We start from the raw sequence: 22,779 nt of genomic DNA on the forward strand, positions 1-22,779 counted from the left end.
GGGCTTGATGGCTAGGTGGCCAAAGTCTTAGGATGACTGAAGTCGTAGACTTTATGGCTAGGTGGCCTTAGTCTTAAGCTAGCTGAGGTCTCGGGCTTGATGGTTAAGTGGCTGAAGTCTTAGGATGGCTGAGGTCACATACTTCATGGTTAGGTGCCCGAGGTCTCGGACTTGGTGGCTCAGGCAACCCAAGCATAGTTGACTGAGGCACTTCCAAGCTCTTAGGTTTCTTAAGGGGCTTCGTGGATCCTAGTTATATTGGAGATGGTTGGCTACTCCTTAATGGGTTGGTCGTGGTGCTCGATTGACTCTTCAACACTAGATCGAGGGGTTTGCCATGGGTCCTTGGTTTTGTGGTCGAGCTTCACGAGGGAGAGCTGTGTCAAGAATGGGATCCCCAAGATTGGGAGTGAGCACTAGAGTGATCAGAGGTTTTTTTGGAATGCACGATCGCTTTCGGTGCACGAAGAGAGAAAGAGAAGATTGGAATTAAGCTTTTTGTGCCGATTCCCACAGATAGTGCCAATATGATGTTGTCCAATCCAATGTGTTTCATATAGAATACATAACAGATAATCCTCCCTCTCTCAACAACACCACTTGCTGGTATTCCCCTCTTCCTTTATCTTCTACAAGTTTAGTTATTAGTATTTTTCCAATATTATTAGTTCGGATATTTATTTAGGGATTTTATCTATTATCTTCATGATGAAACTTTAAATAGTAATTAATTTTTAAATTCACGATCGACTGTATAGATTATCTCACATGTTATATATGATATGCATGGAATCAAAAGAACACCCCTATGGGTGTGGACAATTTCAATCCACACACTTTATCCACAGTTCAAAATTGTTGTTGACTATAGTGTGGTGTGTCAACTATGTAACAAGTTGTATATGAGATGTGTGGAATCAAAAGATATGGTCTAAAGTTTAGAACAATTGTAGACTATGGTGTGATGCTGATTGGTCCCTGCCACAGTAGTGTAGTGTAGACTAGTATACATCCACCAATTTCTCATCAAAATTATAGAACACCACCTTAAATATCATGCAACAAAGCTCGGTTGGATTGAATAAAATTCTAAAAAATAACCGAGTTTACCTTGCAAAATATGGGTGTTGTCAATTTTAGTTTAGACTAGAGAAGATGGTTGGCCTATCAAAACCGGCAACCATCACCAAAAATGGGTTTTAGTTTTTAGCCAATACCTCATACTAAAAGCAAAAGATTGAGGGTCTCTTTAGCTCGCAATAGGAAATGAAATCGGAATTAGAATCATAATCAAAATTGATCAGAATCATTATTTAAGTGGTCTATTCCCATTATCTATTTGATTCAAGTAAGAATCATCATAGTAATTAGAAGGGAAAATTCCTGATTAGTACCTTGTACTTTGGGCCTAGTGCCACTCTGGTCCCCGAACTTTAAAATGCGATAATTCAATACATGAACTTTCAAAACATGCCAATTTAGTATCTACCAATAACTAGTCATTTAACTAACCGTTAAGTGGCATTTGAAGAAGCACAATTGCCCTTTGAGTGTCATCTAACTTTCTTTATCAACCATCCAAATGTTGACAAAAAATGAATAGTCCCAAATCCTTGCATCTTCTACTCAAGAAAGTTGGGGTCACTAGAATGCACATTGGGACATGACCCCAACTTTTTTGAATACAAGAGAAAATGATTTGGGACTATTCATTTTTTGTCAACATTTGGATGATTAATAAAGAAAATTAGATGACACTTGAAGGACATTTTTATCTCCTCAAATGCCGCTTAATGGCTGGTTAATGATTGATTAACGACAGGTAATGGATTGACACATTTTGAAAGTTTGGGTACTGAATTATTGTGTTTTAAAGCTAGGGAGACCAAAATGGCACTAATTCCAAAATATAGGGTACTAATCGGAAATTTTCCTTAATTAAAATCAACAGAAAAGTACGGACATACCCAAAGCAGATTTCTAATTTCCACTACATAACCATAAACATTCAAAATGTCAAAAACCAACACTTTATACACTTACGCCATACTTTGGGCCTAAAAATTCTGACCCCAGGCTGAACCGTCATTCTCCCTAAAATCAATGGGAATGGGATTTCAATCCAAGTGAAGGGAAGGAAATGCCGAAATGGTTATTTATTCCTTCAAATGGGGGGACCATTCCAGAATGAAAATGGGATTCCGATTGCAAACCCTTATTCCCGTGAACCAAACAGGCCCTAATTATATGATCTATGAAGTGATGAATCTTAGACTAGAGGCCAGAGTAGGGGTGTAAATGGACCGAATTCGAATCGGATAATGCAATACCCGAATTCGAATCCGATTAGAAAATCCAATATTCGATTTCAATTCGATATCCGACAGATATTAAAAATTAATATCCGAATTCGAATCCGATTAAATATTCAAATATCCGATTCGATTTGAATTTGATTAATTAATAATTAATAAATATATAAAATAAATATTTATTGATATAAAATATATAAATTATTTATATAATTTAATTATTATATATAAATTATATGACATATTTTATATAGTATATATAATAATTAAATAATAGGTCAAATTCAAATGTTTATCGAATCGAATGAGGATATATCCGAATTCGAATTCAATTAATTATTCGATAAGAATAAAATATTTGAATTCAAATAATTAAATATTTGAATTATCTAAATTCAATTCCATTATTTTAAATATCAAATTTGAAATCAGATTTTCGAATAGTGTTGACACCCCTACGATAGGATAGAGTCCTTTGATTCGTCATGGGTTGTGATCCTTTGTTTTTGGATCCGTGGTTTCGGTTTGGTCATTGGGTGGCTTCTGGGTTATCAGTTATCACTTATCAAGTCATTTTCCAATTATAAGGGTATTTTTGTCTTTCAAACTTGTATCGTCATTCGTGGCGTGGCTCCCTGCTGCAAGGGAGGGATTTCAATGGTTGCCTTCCAAATTTGACTTCCACTCAAATATCGGTCATTACATCCCATTTCCCAGGTCGTCCTTCGTGTTCGTCTTCCCTGGTTCATTTTTCTCCCCCTAAATATTAGGGCTTTATTCGCTATCTTCTGATCTTCTCGAAATCCTAATCCGTTTCAGAGATCCGAATCGAATTTCTCTGGTTAACATAAAATATCCGAAATCAATCGAATTTCTGCGATATCCATTCGAAATCATGGAGATCTCCGCCATTGCAGACGCTGTTACAGTAGCCGCAAAGCAAGGTCTAGGGGTTGCCAAATTTCATTTGCGTCGCCATTATTGCACTTCCAACAACTATCTCTCTGCGCTATGCGATGCTTCCTCCCTCGCTGGCGTTCTGTCAATCTCTGCTGGATTTTCTCCTGTGGATGTCATGGCTCCGCCGACAGTCAGATCGAACTCTTACAGAGCGGCTCCCCGGACACTCACTAGGCAAAAGAGACGTACGAGGAGAAGATCTCTGACGGGGGATTCTGACAGCGGCGAGAAGGATGGGTTCTTCGGTGACGGCGATGATGGCCCGTTTGGCGGAGGCAGTGGCGGCGGCAATGGTGGTAGAGGGTGGAATTTCGACAGATTCGGAGGATCTGATTGGGAGGAGTCGTCATCGTCAGCATCTTCTGATCCTGCGTTCGATTTCGTATACGAGGTACTTTGTTGGATCGTTCTTTCTAATTGCATGCATTTTGCCTTCAAGAGGATGGTTCGGACTCTGGCGGGTGGCATTGGAGATCCTTCTAGGGAGAAGGTCCCGATGAGACTAGTTTCGGTCTGCTGAAGCGGTCAAGGTTTCGCTTTGCATATTGTTAATTAGGTATCGAGGAGAATGGAAATTCTTGAATCGATGTATATATGTATATATGTTTCAAATACTGTAGTTCCTATTGTTTCCCCTGCATATCTTCCTGTAAAGATAGTAGTATGGTACTTTATTTTATATTCGAATATATATTCTTCCTTTTCTTCAATATATTGATTGTGACGTCTATGTTCCTGAGATTGATCTGTTTCTTATTCCTGTGTTCACCAATGCAAGAATGTGCAGTACCTTCTTAACATGAAAAAAAGAAGAAGAGGGGAGAACAAAGAGATATAAATTAACTATTCCTTAAGTAATAAAAATGACGCAAAGGATACGCCAGGCACCATCGTGTTTGGGCTAGACGGCTAGTACTTGCTACTCTCCCCTCTACAATTGATTTCTGGTTGTTCCCTTACCTTGCCAAAGCATCAGCCATACTGTTGGCTGATGTCGGTCTCCAGTTGTAATTTATTCTCAACCCCGTGTCCAATTGCTTTATCTCCATCATGAAATGTTCATATTTCCCAAGAACTTAATCTAGGTCCAGAGAATAAGGGCTAGAATATTACCATCATGGTTTCTGAATATTCCGCCTGGGTTCTGCAGAATGCAACTATAAAAACTTAAGTTGATTGGTTTAAGGCAAGAGGAGATCAAAGCTGTATGTGGAAAATATCACCTTCATTGTTTTTAATATGTGTAGTTTTTTCCGTTCCGGTTTCATTAGGTTTGAGAGTTAAGCTTTACCTTTCAATTTTTATTGGTATATTGGTCGTAAGTTACATGTTTGGTGGCCTTTTGTGTCCTTTTCCCTTGACTGAGTGAATCCGGATTATCTGTTCTGTTTCCTGTTGCTCTCTGCTTTGCTCACTAGATTAAAACATTCGCGGATGAAGACATGATTAACTACCTAGTGAAGTGTGCTCAATTTTATGTTTTATGTAGTGTGACCGGTGTCTATTAAAATGCAGAAATAGTTCTGATCAGGGAGCACCATATTACATCTTGGTGTAGATAGGATTCCAAAAGATTGTGAATTTCCTGACCATATAATTCTCCCTTTTTTCTAACAAACATCAACCTTTCATTAAACATATAAACATATTTACAAGAATTCCCTGATCTGGAATTTCAGTACATAGATACATCTTATTTTTACAAGCTGAAAGAGCAAAATGACGAGCCATGGCATTGTTTATCCTATTGACATGTAGGGAATTCATGTTCTTCACAGAGTCTTTTAAGTGTCTTTTCAGTCCAATAACATTCCAATTTTGGCCGGTTTATCTGCTTCACAATAGCTTCAACATCAGACAAAATGGGAACCTTCTTGAAATTCTTATGTTGGGGAAGCTCCAGGGCTCTTATAACAGCTCACCATTCAGCTTCAATTCTGCTCCTTGCCCTGCATTGGCATATTGAAGCAAATATATTGTAACTCATTTACTTTAAATTGATCTTGATTTAAATTGCTATTTTGGTAAATCTGTAAAATGTGCTGGAAAGATTCTGTGGTGAAGCCCAACAACTGTGTGTTCCACTGCCTGCTTGACTGAGAAGAAGATCATGCACCTTATGTGTTCTGTTTTGCAGTTTTTTCCTTTCTTCCACAGCGAGAAACTCCCCCAAATAAAGTGGGCACCCAAGGGTCGTAGTCAACATCTATCTGCCTTCCATCTTTTATTTGCCAACATAACTCTTATTTCTCTTAGCACTTGTATTGTGTGCTTCCACCATATTGAATCAAATGAAGTCTGTTTGAGATTAAAGATTGACCTTCCTATCAAGTATTTCTCCTTAATTGCCCTAGCTCACCATGCATCATTTTCAGTAATTAGCCTCCATACCTGCTTCCCAAACATAGCCTTGTTCATTTCAGCTACTCTTCTTTTTTTGGTCAATACCATTTCAACTTCTATTCTAAATCCCTATTTGGGTTACATAGTTTTTCCCATTATATCCAATGCATTTTATATGATTCAGTCTCACCTTTCCGCCAAAAACTTCTTTGAACCTGTTCTAATTTATTTGTTATTTTCTTCGGAAGGAGAACATTTGACATGTGGTATAGTTCACTATGGACTGGGCCACTGTTCTAATTAGTGTGGTTCTTCCAACCTGTGAAAGCAACTTAGCTTTCCAATGAGCAATATGAGAGTCCACTCTATCAATCAACTCATAAGCTTTTGTTTTTGATTTGTTCACCTATAATTTTGCTCCCAAACGGTCATCATTCAAAATTATCCTTTTCATCCCTAACACCCTTTGCAACAGTATTTGGTGTCATCTATAGACAGCGTGACTGAAATAAATTTTGGAGGTTTACTTTTTGTTCTTACCATTGCAGAAACTTTTGCTGTATTTTGTTTAATTTTTGCAACTTCAGCCAGGTCATATAATTCGCCCTCGTCTGCTCCAAAATTTGCAATAAATCAGAGTAGAAATTAGAAGATCCCTGTGACTAAAAGCTATATCGACAAGGGTGAGTGATTTCATTGTTTACGTCGTCTTAGACGTGATGTTTCATTGCCCATGGGCTTGACTTAGCAGGGTATTTTGTATTATTTCATTGTCTACGTTGTCTTAGAGTGCAAATCCGTGTATTTTGTATTATTTTATATGCATTTGTACCGTATATATTTGTATTTGTACTCCTTCCCAACTGAGCCAATAGTATCTGGCTGCTGTCTTGCTAAGCCATATACAATGGTAAGTTGTAATCCTTCTTATATAAATGACTTAAAGTGGCTTGTACATTTCTTGAGGGACGGAATTACTAGGGTGGAACATGTGCTGATCACTGACCATATCTTAGCCTTGTAGCGCATGCGCTGGATTTTCCCAGATAGCTACTGAAGTTTCGTGATTTCCAAAATCCAGATGATCCAAAGGATGCCAAGTAGTTGTGGGATAGAGAAGTGGTACTGGAGAGTACCTACTCAACATCTCTGCAGGGTATTTTGTATTATTTCATTGTCTACGTCGTCTTAGAGTGCAAATGCTTGTATTTTGTATTATTTTATATGCATTTGTACCGTATATATTTGTATTTGTAATCCTTCCCAACTGAGCCAATAGTATCTGGCTGCTGTCTTGCTAAGCCATATACAATGGTAAGTTGTAATCCTTCTTATATAAATGACTTAAAGTGGCTTGTACATTTCTTGAGGGACGGAATTACTAGGGTGGAACATGTGCTGATCACTGACCATATCTTAGCCTTGTAGCGCATGCGCTGGATTTTCCCAGATAGCTACTGAAGTTTCGTGATTTCCAAAATCCAGATGATCCAAAGGATGCCAAGTAGTTGTGGGATAGAGAAGTGGTACTGGAGAGTACCTACTCAACATCTCTGCAAGCCATTGATGGAAACACTGATAGATAAATGAGAATTTTGAAAGCTCTGTAGATATGCGAACTAGTTGGTTTTAGAAGATAACTGATGTTTCCTGCTGCAAAATACAAATAATAATTTGATGAATTTTATAATGGATTCATCATTCTTATCAACCTTTTGTTAGTTCTGTGTTTTATCAATATACACCTGAGGTTTGATAGTTGACATAGGAAAGCTACTGACTACTTTTGCACTCGTGATTCATGCACTTTTTTCTAATCTTTTTATTATGAAAATGGAAATTCAACGTGATTTGCTTATGAATCTTATGTCGTTACTGTGCCTCGTGAAGTGCCTTGATCTTCATTGTAGACCATTTCTTCCCATTAATCTGGGGTCGGCTACCTCTTTCTTTGCCTCGTTTTCGCAAAAAAGTGTTTATATTAGGGGAAAATTTCAGATTAGTACCTTCAACTTTAGGGTTTAGGGTTAGTTTCAAGTTAGTACCAGAAATTCATATTGTCACTGTAGTCTCTAAACTTTCAAAAACTGTAAAGTGGGTTCCTGCCGTTAAGTGTTTTGTCTGTTATCTCTCTCATGTGACTACATGTGATGGTTAGAAATTTTTAAAATGTTAGAATTACCCTTTTAAGTAAATTTGTAGACCATTTTACCTTCTTTTTAGATTAGTTTAAAATTTGGGAAATTTAGGATTATTCAGCTTAACGACGATCATTGTCATGGCGGTTTTCAGATTTGGCATTTCAGACGAGAGAGAGTGATGGCGTCCATGGGTTGTCGGCCACGGTCTTTTACTCTTGACAAATCTTCCCCTTCATACAGCTTGAGGGATTATAGAGCCACGTGGTTACTGAACAAAGCACCTCGGCTAACTAATTGGGATGCCCAAAAAGTTGTTGGAGAGGACGTGACCAGTAGCAAATTAGAACTGAAATGACTCTTTCAATCATTGTAGCAGTAGCACGATACGTGTAAACCTTTATAAATTTGAGATGAATCAATAAGCGGGCATTGAATATCTTTAAATTTTACTCTGTTTCAGCCATAGCTCGGGGTAAGGGAAAATCTAGGGCCTCTTCTCTTCCAAGAGAAGAGTTTGATATCAACTTGGTATCAGAGCGGCACGGTTTGTCCACTTCCGCCATGGCTAACTTCAATGATCGGATGACTAGCTTGGAAAGGCGTCATGATGGGTTCAACACCAAACTTATTGAGATCCTAGAAAGTAGGGATGCAAGTTGGGCTAGGTTAGGTCGGGTTGAGGCCAACCCTAGCCCAATCCTAAGTTCTAAATCCCTAACCCATCTTGACCTATCCAACCCTAACCCTAACTCTAACTAAATTCCTTCAACCCTAACCCAACCCAAAGTTTTGGGCTCGGGTTAGGCCCAACCCAATCTTCTTCCCATCCTTTAAAATCTTGTAGTACTTCTTAATCTCAGATCTTAACTCAACTTTCACTACATATATTAATCCTACGTTTTATTAGTATTTATTTGTTGATGTTTTTATTGGTTCTTTAAGTGCAAAATTCAGAAAAAAAATGTTTGAAATGACTATAGTTTTATTATGAGTTATGACTTATAATAGATCTTTTATGGGCAACAAGCTATGAGTGGAAAACAAAAGAGAGGAGATAGAATTGGGTTCGTATTGGGTCGTGCATCTAAACAAAAGGTGGGGGCTTTATAACTATCGTGCATCTAAACAAATCAGTGTATGATATATCATATATAGCATATATTTATATATGATATGTACTATAGAATTGGGTTCGTATTGGGTCGGGTTGCCTGAGGAGTCAACCCTAACCCAATCCAAAGTAAAACCAAGTTTGTAAATTTTAGCCCTATCCCTAACCCTAACCTGAGCATCAACCCGACCCAACCAATCCAACATTTTTGGGTTGGTTTCGGGCCAACTTGGCCCAAGTTGTAGCCTTACTAGAAAGCATGCGAGCCTTGAAACAACAAAGTAACTGGGATGCTAGCTATCAAAGGGGGGAGTTCTGGTGAACAGAGTAGGGACCAAGAAGGGACAAGCAACTTGGGTAACTCGATGGCTTCATCCATTAGGCCGCTTAAAAATCAAGCTTCCTATGTTCTCAGGCAGCAATGCCAATGGATGGTTACTACTAATCCAACAATGCTTTTCAGTCCAAGAAGTTGTAGAGGACCAGTGGATCTCAATTGCCACTCCGGGGTTCCAAGGAGTGGCGGTGGAATGGTAGCATGGTTCGAGGATCATCACCCACGTCCAAGTTGATTAGGGTTTATTAAGGCTCTCAACAATAGGGTTGCCTGAGGAGTCAACCCTAACCCAATCCAAAGTAAAACCAAGTTTGTAAATTTTAGCCCTATCCCTAACCCTAACCTGAGCATCAACCCGACCCAACCAATCCAACATTTTTGGGTTGGTTTCGGGCCAACTTGGCCCAAGTTGTAGCCTTACTAGAAAGCATGCGAGCCTTGAAACAACAAAGTAACAGGGATGCTAGTATCAAAGGGGGGAGTTCTGGTGAACAGAGTAGGGACCAAGAAGGGACAAGCAACTTGGGTAACTCGATGGCTTCATCCATTAGGCCGCTTAAAAATCAAGCTTCCTATGTTCTCAGGCAGCAATGCCCATGGATGGTTACTACTAATCCAACAATGCTTTTCAGTCCAAGAAGTTGTAGAGGACCAGTGGATCTCAATTGCCACTCCGGGGTTCCAAGGAGTGGCGGTGGAATGGTAGCATGGTTCGAGGATCATCACCCACATCCAAGTTGATTAGGGTTTGTTAAGGCTCTCAACAATAGGTTCAATGGGATTTAAGGCTCTAACATTGCTGGTCGATTCTCTAAGCTCACCTAGTCCAGTGGAGTCTAGAGCTACATGGAGGAGTTTCAATGATTACTGGCTAGAATCAAGGGGTTGTCTGAAGGTTACCTCATTGGTTGCTCCGTAGTTGGTTTGAAACTTGAAGTTAGGATTGGGATAGAGAAATTTGAGCCGACCATGATCTAGAGGGCTTTCAGGATAACATTACTGGAGGAGGAGGAATGGATGGTAAAGCGTAGAGTTGTGTGCAATGAAGGTAGTAAGCTACAACCTACACCGGATGTTGTTGGGACCACGCCTACATAGGCTGCTCAATGCCCATTAGAGATTAAAAGAATCACTCCGGCTAAAGCTCGAGAGAGGCATGAAAAGGGCCTCTGTTTCCATTATGACAAAAAATACACTCCCCAACACAAGTGCAGGTCCCAAAAATTGTTTTGGATTTCAGGTTTTACTGAGGAAAAAGGAGGGGAGCCGACATAGGCCGAAGATCCGAACGAGAAGGGAAGTGCAGATGACCTCGAGACCTCATTCTATGCCATATCGGGTACCCATTCTCCTAGGACCATGAGGGTTGTGGGTCACCTACAACAGTAACCACTCACCATCTTGGTGGACAGTGGATCCACCCACAATTTCCTTGACCCTAGAATCATCAGAAGAGTGGAGATTGAGTTGTTTTCGGGTAACACTTTCCAAGTCCAAGTAGCCAGCGACGAGAAACTTTGAGGGTACAAAAGTTGTAAGGGAGTGGAGATTAAGTCACATGGGGCTTTGATTTCATTAGACTTCCATCTCCTACATTTACAAGTCTCTGATGCAGTTTTAGATGTACAGTAATTAGAGACTCTAGGGCATATACTCTGGGATTTTGCTTCACCATCCCTACAATATACAAACACCAAGGGAACTCACACTCTAAGGAGGCCACCGAGGCAGTTGGCAAGACCACTCAACTCTTCTTACTGCAATTGGTCCAAGCGGAGGCCAAGACAACTTCCCTAACTAAAGACCTTGAAGTATTGCCTCCATTATTGGAGTTTGGAGGTGTATTTATAGAGCCTAATGGGTTGCATCCTAAACGACTACAGGATCATGCTATACCACTAATTCAAGAAGAAACACTAGTGAATATTTGGCCTTATAGGTATCCCTTCTTCCAAAAAAAAAAAAAAAAGAAATTGAAAAGTTAGATCATAAAATGTTGTAGGAAGGGATCATTAGATAAAGTAGGAGTTCCTTTTCTTCACCTGTGTTGCTAGTTTAAAAGAAAGATGGAGGTTGGCGTATGTGTGTTGATTATAGAACCCTCAACCAAGCCATAGTGAAGGACTAGTTTCCTTTGTTGATCATAGATGAGTTAATTGATGAGCTTCATGGAGTCCAAATTTTCTCAAAGCTAGATTTGAGAGTAGGGTATCATCAGGTGCGTGTAAAGGAATCAAACATCCCCAAAACAACATTCAGGCTATGCAATGTGCTAGCCACTTTTCAGGCCTTGATGAATCAGATATTCAAGGACTACTTAAGGAAGTTTGTTCTAGTATTTTTTGACAATATTCTGCTATATAGTCGAAGCAAGGAAGAGCACCTCATGCATTTAAAGTTAACACTTAACCTACTAAAAACTCACCAATTATATGCAAAGCAGAGCAAGTGCAGTTTTGTACGAACTGGATTAGCTATCTTGGGCATATTATTTCATCCCAAGGAGTAGAGGTTGACATAGAAAAAATTGGGGGGATGCAGAACTGGCCAAAGTCCACCTTAGTTAAGGGACTACAAGGTTTCCTAGGCGTCACTGGATACTACAAAAAGTTTGTTAAAAACTATAGAACCATTGCAAGGCTCCTTACTCAGTTACTTAAAAAGGGAGCTTAGGGTTGGGGAGAAGAAGAAGAACTAGCTTTTCAGGCCCTTAAATGGGCTATGACTACCACACTTGTGTAGGTCATTCCTGACTAGCAAGCCCTTTATAGTAGAGTGTGATGCTAGTGGTGATGTTTTAGGGGCTGTACTTACTCAGGAAGGATAACCATTAGCATTTTACAACAATGGATTATTGAATAGAACTCAACATGTCAACTTATGACAGAGAACTTTTATTGGTTGTGACAACAGTCAACCACTCGAGGCCATAACTACTAGAAGGGTAGTTTAAGATATTAACATCTCAAAGGAGCCTGGGGTTCATTCTACAACAATGGATAACCACCCAACTTATTAGAGGTTACTCAGCAAGGTCTTGAGTTATGATTTCAAGATTTGCTATAGAAAGGGCCGAGGAGAACATCATAGCAAATGCTTTGTCACATAGGGAAGAGAATGAATGCTTAGCTCTGTTGTTTTTAGTTCCCTGATGGATAGAAGAATTAAAAAGTGAAATAGCAACTGATCCTTACATATAAAAAATAGTGCAAAACCTTTAGGAAGAGGGAGCATGACAGTCAAGGTGTCTTTAGTAGCAAGGGCTCCTGTGGGAGAAGGGAAGGTTAGTTTTGAGCCCTGACTCGACTTTTAGGTAGAAGATCTATGAAGAAGCTCACTCCATACCAACGGGAGGTCACGTAGGGTACTACAACACCTTGCATAGAGTAAGAAAGACTTATAAGTGGAAGGGATACTTGAAGGAAGTGAGGGATTGGATCCGAGGGTGTGGAATTTTACAAAGGCATAAAATAGAAAGTGTTCTTACCCCTGGGATCCTACAACCATTAACCATTCCTGACCAAGCATGGATGGACATTTCATTAGATTTCATTGAAGAACTGCCAATGTTCCATAGGAAGTCCGATGTTGATAGACTAACCAATAGACTAACCAAGTATGGTCACTTTCTTTCTCTTTCTCACCCTTATGCTGCACAAGATGTGGCCAAAACATTCATTGATGGAGTCTCCAAATTTACATGGACTGCCTCTCTCTATCACAAGTGATTGTGACCCCTCATTTACCAACAAGTTTTGGAAGGAGCTATTCTTGTTGTAGAGAACCAAGCTCAATATGGGGTCTTCTTATCATTTCCAATCAGATGGCCAGACAGAAGTTCTGAACAAGACATTGGAGACTTACTTGAGGTGCTTTTGTAGCTCCTTGAGTTGTGGTACAACACCACCTATCGCTCTGCCACTAAAGCCACTCCATTTGAAGCTCTGTATGGATACCCAACACTTGCACTACTAGAGTATGTGCTCGGAACTACCCATTTAGTAGTAGTAGACCTAGAGCTCAGAAATTGGGAGGCTATTTCAACACAACCCAAAGACAATTTGAAAATAACACAAGCTTGAATGAAGAAGATGGTAGATAAGGCAAGAACCGAGTGCTTGTTCAATGTGGGGGATTCAGTTTCCTTGAGGTTACAACCTTACAAGCAGACTTCAGTTGCATTGACGAAGAACTAGCAGCTAGTTGCTCGTTACTATGGGCCCTTTGAGGTAATTGAGAGAATTGGACTGGTAGCTTACCAATTGAAATTACCAGAAAATTACCACCTACACCTAGTGTTCCACATTTATTGTCTTAAGGCTAAGGTGGGGGAAAATAGCCATACGATACCCAGGCTACCCCCACACACTCTAGAGGATGTCCTCCATACCATTCCGAAAGCAGTCCTCGATCATAGGATGGTCAAGAGTGGTAACAAAGCCTCTACATAGTGGCTGATTCAATGGGAAGGAATTGTCCCTATGGATGCCACTTGGGAGAAGCTATACTCCCTTCGTCAACGCAATCCAGGGACTAGCCATGAAAACAAGGTTGATCTTGAGAGGGGAGGAATGATACAGCTCGAGGGATTATAGAGCCATGTGGCTACTAAATAGAGCACCATGGCTAACTAATTGGGATGCCCAAAAAGTTATTGGAGCGGATGTGACTGATATAAAATTATAATAGAAATGATTTCCTCAATCATTGTAGCATAACTATAGCGTGGCATGTGTAAACCTCTATAAAATTGAGATGAATCAATAAACGGGCATCAAATATCTTTTTCTCTAAATTTTTACTCTGTTTAAGTCACTTCTATGAGCTAGTGCTCGGCACCATAGCTTGGGTAAGGGAAAATCTAAGGCCTGTTCTCTTCCAAGAGAAGAGATCGATATCACCCCTTCTCCTTCCAACGAGGCTTCTACTTAAAGCTGAATAGTCCAGGGTTGATCAAAGGGGTTTCGATTAACAGTGACAAAGGCTTCTCATTCGCATAGCAGGAAAAAAGAGATTAGAGGTGACAAGGGCTTCACAAACACCTAGAATTTGTCATTCTGTTAGGATTATGCTGAAATTAGGAATCCGTTCCGTGTATATCTTCTTATCTCCTTTCCTCCTTTCCTTGGCATGTATATCATGTATAGTTCTGATAGGAAAGATATGTTTAAGTCCCCATAAACTTAGGAGATTGACGGTTGTAACCATGTATATATAGTTGAGTTTTCTCAATGAATGAGATAGAAAAGAACCAACCAGCCAAGCTCTGGTTTTACATGGTATCAGAGCCATGTCGTCGTCTCCTCTTGGCGGCCTATCTCCTCTGATCCATGCAACCATAGAAACCTGCCGGACCCAAGAACCCTCCAACTGGATCAGGACGGTCTCGAGAGGAATCACGCGTTAAGGCTGTTGGAAGATCGACCTCAGATTCCATGGCTTTGAAATCGGTTCCTTTACTTCTTTTCCTTCAACAGCAGCAGCAACGTCAGTTTTGTTCTTCGACGCGGATTCTTCCTTTCCTCCAGGCCGAAGACGAATTAAGAGTTTACTCCTACCATCTTTAGTTCCGGCATTCCTTCTTGGAGAGGCGGTGGGGCTCTTCGACAACTTTTCCATCGACGGAGTGGTGGAATAGGAGGCGAACGGGAAATGATTCTTAACACTTCGAGATCCGATCGGTAACTTTCGAAGCCTACGAATCACATTCCTTCTTGTGGAGGGAGGCACCGTCTGGTTCGGACTTGGAAGTCGAGGAATGGTGATCGTGCGGTAGGGATTCTCGGGTGGTATCGGCTGGTTTCTGGCAGCGGTGATTGTTAACCTGGTTCTTCCCCCACTTCAAGAACGAAAGGGAGAAACTGTGAAGAGGCTACGATTTGACAGGCATAGTGGCAATGGATTTTCTATGCTATGTCATAAGGTAAATTGCCAACATAGAGTTTTGCTTCTTTAGGGAGTTCCGGATAAAACTCACGAACATTTGGATCTTTAACGGGTTTTCAGCGAGTCGAAGTTCTGCGGCAGGTTTTAGGGAGATCCGGTTCTCTGTTTTTGTGGCGATTCTGCCGCCGATTGAGGGTTTTCAGACACGGTGGTCGGTATGGCAGAAAACAAAGAAAAAGAAGCAAGGGCAGGAGAAAAAGGTTATGGCGGCCATGTCAAGGCCAATACAGCCAAAGTCTTTGCGCAAGGCAATGCGTCTCAAGGAGAATCAATTGATGCGAACAAGACTGGGTTAAATGGACTGAGTAGTGAGTAGTGGAACATGTTACTCAACCTTTTGAACGCACAGATAGAAGGGAGTCAACGACTAAGTGGTAAACAAAAATTGTCAGAGTGGATAATAGACACAGGGGCCTCTCATCATATGACAAGAAGCCTCGAATTGATGAGAGACATAAAAAATGTTATTCCATGCTCTGTCGAGCTGCCAGATGGAAAAGCGACAATAGCAGAGAAAGAAGGCACAATTGCATTGGACGATCATCTGAAACAGACTAATGTTTTATATGTGCCTAGTTTGAATTGCAATTTAATTTTTGCACCGCAATTGATTGAGGAATCGAATTGTATTGTTCATTTCACTAATAAATTCTGTGTGATACAGGACCGCACTATGAGGATGCTGATTCGAGCGGGTGAGCAGTGAGAGGGACTATTATTTTCGGAGCATTGTATCAACAAGAGCAATGAAGACTACGGAGAGCGAGATGTGTGATATTTGGAATCAAAAGATGGGGCCTTTTATAGAATTGTTAAGTTGCTGCCTTTTATTAGTACTAAGAATAATTATATTGATAGTATTAAGGGTTGTGATGTATACTTCTGAGATAAACAATGTCGAGAAGAGTTTGTTTCTAGTGATAATAAAGCATCCGATATTTTTGAGTTAATTCATTGTGATTTGTGGGGTCCTTATAGAACTGTGGCCTCTTGTGGTGCTCATTATTTCTTGACCATAGTAGATGACTTTCCTAGAGGCGTTTGGATTTATCTTCTGGTTGATAAGACAGAAGTGGCATTAGTCCTTCGAAATTTTTTTGCTATGGTTCAAAGGCAATTTAACAAACCTGTAAAGGTGATTCCTACTGATAATGGGACTAAGTTTGTCTGCTTGGCTAGTTATTTTGCTGAACATGATATTATTCATCAAACCACTTGTGTCGGGACCTCTCAACAAAACGGGAGGTTTGAACGCAAGCACCGCCACATGCTCAATGTTGCCCGAGCCTTGCGCTTTCGAACTAGCTTGCCTTTTGATTTTTGGGAGGAATGTGTCTTGACCGCATGTTATTTGATTAATTGGACACCGTCCATTCTACTGAAGGGAAAGACTCCCTATGAAGTTTTATTTGGGCGATCTCCTTATGATAATGTGCGAGTTTTTGGTTGCTTAGCATATGCGCACAATCATGGACATGGAGGGGATAAATTTGTCAGTCAAAGCAGACAGTGTGTTTTTGTTGGATATCCTTTTAGAAAGAAATGATGAAGCTTGTATGATATAGAGACCGACATGTTCTTTGCATCAAGAAATGGAGAGATGCAATGTAGAAAGAATACATGCACTTGAAAATAATCAGACATGGACTATGGAGCCTTTGCCATCTAGAAAACAAGCCATAGGATGCAAATGGGTGTATCAAATCAAGTATAATGCTGATGGTACAATGGAAAGAGACAAAACCCGTCATGTGATTTTTGGGAACAAGCAGGTTGAGGGAATTGATTATAATGAAAGTTTTGCTCCAGTTGCAAAAATGGTTACTGTCCGCACCTTGTTGCAGTCGCAACAACTAGAAATTGGGAGCTTCATCAAATGGACGTGCATAACGCATTCTTGCATGGTGACCTTCATGAGGAAATCTACATGTGAATGCCTCCTGGTTCCAGTCAGATAAACCAGGTATGGTGTGTCGGTTGCGAAAATCTCTGTATGGATTGAAAAAAGCACCGAGATGTTGGTTTGCTAAATTAGCCACAACCTTGAAGACATATGGATTTCAACAATCATGTTCAGATTACTCCCTCTTCACCTTTCATCAAGACAGGGTGCATGTGCTTGTTCTTGTATATGTGGACGACATTATCGTGTCAGGTAATGATCGTATGGCAATTCAAGTCTTTAAGAATTATTTGAGTGACTGCTTTCATATGAAAGACTTAGGACCATTGAAATATTTTTTGGGCATTGAAGTTGGCCGAAACTCAACAGGAATTTTTCTGTCTCAACGTAAGTATGCTTTGGGTATTATCTCTGAAGTTGGATTGCTTGGTGCAAAACTTGCTCATTTTCTTCTGGAGCAAAGTCACAATCTTGCCTTGACAGATGGGCCTCTCTTATCTGATCCTGAGCGATATAGGCGCTTGGTGGGCAAACTTCTTTATCTCCCAGCAACTCGTCCAGAGTTGTCTTATTGTGTGCATGTTCTGTCACAATTTATGCAGCAACTACAGGAAAGACATTGGGAGGCCGCATTGCGGGTGGTGCGCTACTTGAAAGGAAACCCTGGTCAAGGAATTCTCTTGTCTTTAGACTACGACTTATAGTTATATGCATGGTGTGATTCAGACTGAGCGAGCTGTCCTTTGTCTTGATGTTCTCTGTCTGGATAGTTTATCCTACTTGGAAACTTGCCTATTTCCTGGAAAACTAAGAAACAACACACTATGGCTCGTTCTTCAGCGGAAGCAGAGTATCATTCTATGGCCATTGCCACATGTGAATTAAAATGGCTGAAAGGATTACTGTTGGCTCTTGGAGTTATGCATTCAAACCCAATGCGATTATATTGTGATAGTCAGACAGCCTTGCATATTGCAGCAAACCCAGTGTTTCATGAGCGTACGAAACATATTGAAGTTGATTGCCATTTTGTACGTATTGAGATTCAAAATGGTTGCATTCGTCCTGCTTATGTGTCGATTACCGTTCAGTTGGTTGACATTTTTATAAAGGCACTTGGTTGCAGAGAATTTGAGTACTTTCTCCACAAGTTGGGCTTTTACAATCTGCATGCTCCAACTTGAGGTGGGGGGGTGTTAGGATTATGCTGAAATTAGGAATCCATTCCGTGTATAGTTCTGATAGGAACTATGTTTAAGTCTGACAGGAAAGGCATGTTTGTTGAGTTCCTTGGCATGTGTGTCATGTATAGTTCCGATAGGAAAGATATGTTTAAGTCCCCATAAACTTAGGAGATTGATGGTTGTAACCATGTATATATTGTTGAGTTTTCTCAATGAATGAGACGAAAAAGAATAAACCAGCGCTCTGTTTTACACATTCACCTCAAAACACATATACCAACCTATGCATCTTTGAGGGCCACAGCTGCTGCCATGCCAAAGATCCCACCTTCACCCTATTGGCTAGATGCTGCCATGCCGGAAATCCCCCAAACACATTTCTCTCTTGCTGCTAGTTAGGCCCCGCCTCCGCCTTGGCACTTCCCTTGTAAATAATAAATCGGACATGAGAAGAGAAGGCTGGAAATATCCTTGGTACTTGTTTTAGGTTCTAACTAGCTCCTCATCATCAAGATTTTTTTGGTATTAACATGAAAGGCATAAGAGGCCATTGCGTGCATTGGTGCTTGGCATTGAAGAGAACCTCGATACTATTCAAGCTAGCAAAGATCAAAAGATGGCATCAGCCGAGCAGTTGGTGCTTGAACTCAGCAACCTTGATCTCAGAGAAAATGTTCTTCTTGATCTCTCCAAGGTAAGCTCCGTTTATTGGGTTTGTTTTTTTTTTTGTTTTTTTTTTCCCAACCCTGGTGTTCGCTCCATTTTGATAAAAGAAGAAAAGAATCAGCTTTTAACTCATGTTTTGTCATTAGATCTGTTCACCTACTTCCATTTACGGTTCAAGATGCCTGAGATTTTGCACATCTAAGGAGGCCAGTGCGACAACCAAATCGGTGTCAAGAGGATTACCTTGTAGGCAGTCATAGATCTCTTCTAAGAGGATTTTGCACATCTTTGGTGTAATGCCCGTTGGCCTAGTTATTTCTGACACCTGACTATGCAAAGAATAGCCGATTAGAGCACAATGAGCGCAGCCCGTTTTCGTTGTCTCCTTCTCAGTGAACTCAACAAGCCAGCCCAGTTAAATAGCTGATTGGAGTACAATGAGTGCATCCCGGTTTCATCGTCTCCCTCTTCGTGAATTCAACAAGCCAGCCCAGTTATTTTTGGCACTAGACTATCCAAAGAATAGCTGATCAGAGAACAATGAGCGCAGCCTTATTTCATCATCTCCCTCTTTGTGAACTCAACAAGCCAAATAAAAGTTGTAGAAGAGAGAGAGAGGGGAGTGAAAGAGAGAGACAGAGAAGGTTGAGAACTAATGTATAAAATCTAGAGCAAACCCTAGTTGTTGTGGCGACGAGCGACAATTTCATCTACTCCGGCAGTGGCGACGAAGTGAAAACACTACGTTTTTTAGTTACCTGAGTGTAAATAGGCAAAAACCCTAATCATATAGGGGATAATATCAATTTCTGATCGTTGTTGATCTTTGGCATCGATTTCCCATGCAAACCCACCGGCGGCAAACACTGCAGCTTTGAACAAAACACCAGTACTTGGAATGAACAGTTTGCTTAGTCTAAGCAAAAAAAGGTTCAAATATGGGCAGCTTCGTCATTTTGAGAAATTTAATACGTCTCTTCTTCAGATTGCAAGAGGTGTTTATGTCATTACACTTATCATTTAACAGTTTTGAACCAACTTGACAGTTTTTGTAAGTTCAAGTACTGTTGTGACACAATTTGAACTTCAGGTACTAATTTAAAACTATCCCTAAATTCAGGGTATTAATATAGAATTTTCTCTAGTTATTCAACCTGATAGAACTTTGAACCTAAACTCTTTACTCCAGTTCTATGACAGGAGTCTATTGAACACGTTCTTCAAACACAATCTAATCCCTCCCTATCATCTGATACCTTGTTATGGAAAAAGAATAATTCAGGTGTTTACACTATTAAGTCAGCATATTATACTTTTTACAGTATCCATCTGTTCTCATCAATAACCAGTTTCAAAAGGTCACATATTTCAAAAACCAAAATTCCATATCGTTATCAAATTTTTCTTAAGGCCCTATGGGATGGAATATTGACCAACGATAAGCAGGCCCAATGGACAAACTCCGGGACCTATGTGAAAATTCAGAAGAATCATTTCATCACCTATTCTTCAAATGCCCCTATACTAGGGCTTTGTGCTGTGCCGTACAAATTGGTATTAACCCAGAAGGGGTTCCAATCTGGCCATTACACATATTCATCACTAAATGGCTATCTGATCTTTCTCTCAAGCTGAACAAACAAGTGAATATGTACATCTCTCAGTTCCAATTAGCACTGCATCATATTTGGATGGCTCGTAAAGACAAGTTGCATAATAATATCCCAATTCAGCCCTAGACATTTTAAATCAAATCAAAAGGGTAATGGGAACCTATGAGACTATGAAGAGAATACTTTGCATTTCAATGTTCCATCATCAACATCTAGCCTTTCTCATGAAAGCAAAAATGCTTCTTTTTATTTATTTATGGGAAAACTTATGAAGCGTGAAAGATATGGTATGGAAAGAGTTTTGATCAATCAAAACCCATCCATGAATTTTATAAATAATACCTTATTTGCTACCATGTTTATGATTCCAGTTTATTGATTAGTTGTTTTTCGGATATCATATATTTTTCATATCATAGTTGAACCCTTTATGGATAAATGGATCATATAACCCCAACACAGGTACAACAGGAATTGGGTATGTTCTCTAACATACTTCAACCAATGTTTATATTGCTTCAGGAGGCTACCAAATTAAAGCAATCAACAGCGCTATGATACAGAAGTTCGAGCTGTGATTCAAGGACTGCAACAAGCCAGAGATCTACCGTCGAAACAAATATCATGTTTTTTATGCCAAAAAGCTTATAGATAAGCTTAATGGCTCTAGATAAGCTTATCTATAAGCTTTTGATAAGCTTACGGATCAAGTTCACGCAGACATTTTCCCTGCACATCTAAGATGTTTTGATCTTGTAAAGTTTTGGTTCATAGGGAGTTCACATGATCTTGTAAAGCTCTCACCTTGGCATTCCAAAATATAAAGTAGAGTTCACATGAACGATCTAATGTTGCACTGATGTTAAATAATTAATATATCTACTTTTATTTGGAAAAAAAAAAAGAAAGATACAGTTATGATGTAACCGTTTTCGGCCACGTACCAATGTTTTGTGATGTAAAATTTTTTGGCTAAGTACCTCGTTATTTGACCCGGTGGTGGCGTGCCTTAGTTACGAGTTACTTGGTGGCAAACTCCCTGGGGGAGAACTGCTTTGTGACGAACTGCTTGGTGGCGAACTGCCCGGTGGCGAGCCCCCTGGTGGAGAGCTACTTGGTGACAAACTGCCGGGTGACGAACTGCCTGGTGGCGAACTGCTTGGTGGCGAACTGCCTAGGGGCGAACTGCCTGGTGGCAAGCTGCCTGATGGCGAACTGCCTGGTGGTGAACTCCCTGGTGGCGAACTGCCTGGTGGCGAACTGCCTGGTGGCGAACTGCTTGGTGGCGAACTGCCTAGTGGCAAGCTGCCTGATGGCGAACTGCCTGGTGGCGAACTGCCTGATGGTGAACTCCCTGGTGGCGAATTGCCTGGTGGTGAACTCCCTGGTGGCGAACTGCCTGGGGGTGAACTGCCTGATGGCGAACTGCCTGGTGGCGAACTGCCTACTAGGCGGCCGATGCCTTAGAGAATGCTGGAGCTCCCTTGTGCGGCGCAATCCGACTGCCCTCAGCATGAGGTGGTCTTCTTTCCTTTGTAGGCTACGGGAGATGAGGGACCTACGAGAACTTCATCTTTTCCTCCTCTTTGTAGGTGGCGGGAGCTGAGAGACCTGCGAGAACTCCATATTTTCCTCCTCTTTGTAGGCGGCGGGAGTTGAAGGACCTGCGAGAACTGAATCAAAGGTCCCGAGGGTATTTTCCCGATGGGGGGCTCTCCGACGCTTAAGTTAGCACTCTTATTGTAGAGAGCTTTGAAGATAATATGAGGGAGCTAGAGAGCAGGGGTTACTTCCCTTTTTTCCATCCCCTTCCCTTTGGGAGGTGAGGTCTTTATATACCGGAGTCCTCGCGGGTTAGGTGGGCGAAAAGCCTCCAAACGGTAAGACTCGTTGCATCCTTTCAGAACCGGGGTACGGTGGTGAACTCCTCGAGGTCGTCAGGCTGGCGCTTGTGTTAGGCGGCCAAGTCGGCGCCTGGGCCGGGTTGTCAGGGGGGCGCCTGCGTCAGTCGGTGGGTCAGTGTCTAGACCAAGTCGTCAAACTGGCGCCTGTGTCAGTCGGCGAGTCAGTGTCTGGGCCAGGTTTGTCGGTGGGCGCCTTATGGGTGGTTTGGCCGGATCATGCGCTAGGCTGGTCCAGGTCGGCCAGGCCGCGCAGGCCACACGCCGCACGCAGCTCGCGCAGGCCGTGCACAGTACGCGCAGGCCGTGCGCTAGGCCGCACAGGTCGCGCGTGCCGTGCAGGTCGCGTGTGCCGCACGCAG

The 22,779-nt window shown here is 41.0% G+C and overlaps 1 protein-coding gene across 1 annotated transcript; it reads left to right on the forward strand.

Moving 5' to 3' along the window:
• The first annotated feature begins 2,969 nt into the window (after positions 1 to 2,969).
• On the forward strand, positions 2,970 to 3,982 carry LOC148861428 (glycine-rich protein). Its single transcript, XM_088941524.1, has one exon. The coding sequence runs from the start codon at positions 3,208 to 3,210 to the stop codon at positions 3,790 to 3,792; it is 585 nt and encodes a 194-aa protein (XP_088797650.1). The 5' UTR covers positions 2,970 to 3,207; the 3' UTR covers positions 3,793 to 3,982.
• The last annotated feature ends 18,797 nt before the right edge of the window (positions 3,983 to 22,779 follow it).

The sequence above is a fragment of the Nelumbo lutea genome, chromosome 4, assembly GCF_056320005.1.
Source record: "Nelumbo lutea isolate HS-2025 chromosome 4, American lotus-T2T, whole genome shotgun sequence".
In the NCBI taxonomy this organism is placed as follows: domain Eukaryota; kingdom Viridiplantae; phylum Streptophyta; class Magnoliopsida; order Proteales; family Nelumbonaceae; genus Nelumbo; species Nelumbo lutea.

Coding starts and splice junctions, on each gene's coding strand:
- LOC148861428 (XM_088941524.1), top strand. CDS start 3,208: ATGGAGATCTCCGCCATTGCAGACGCTGTTACAGTAGCCGCAAAGCAA.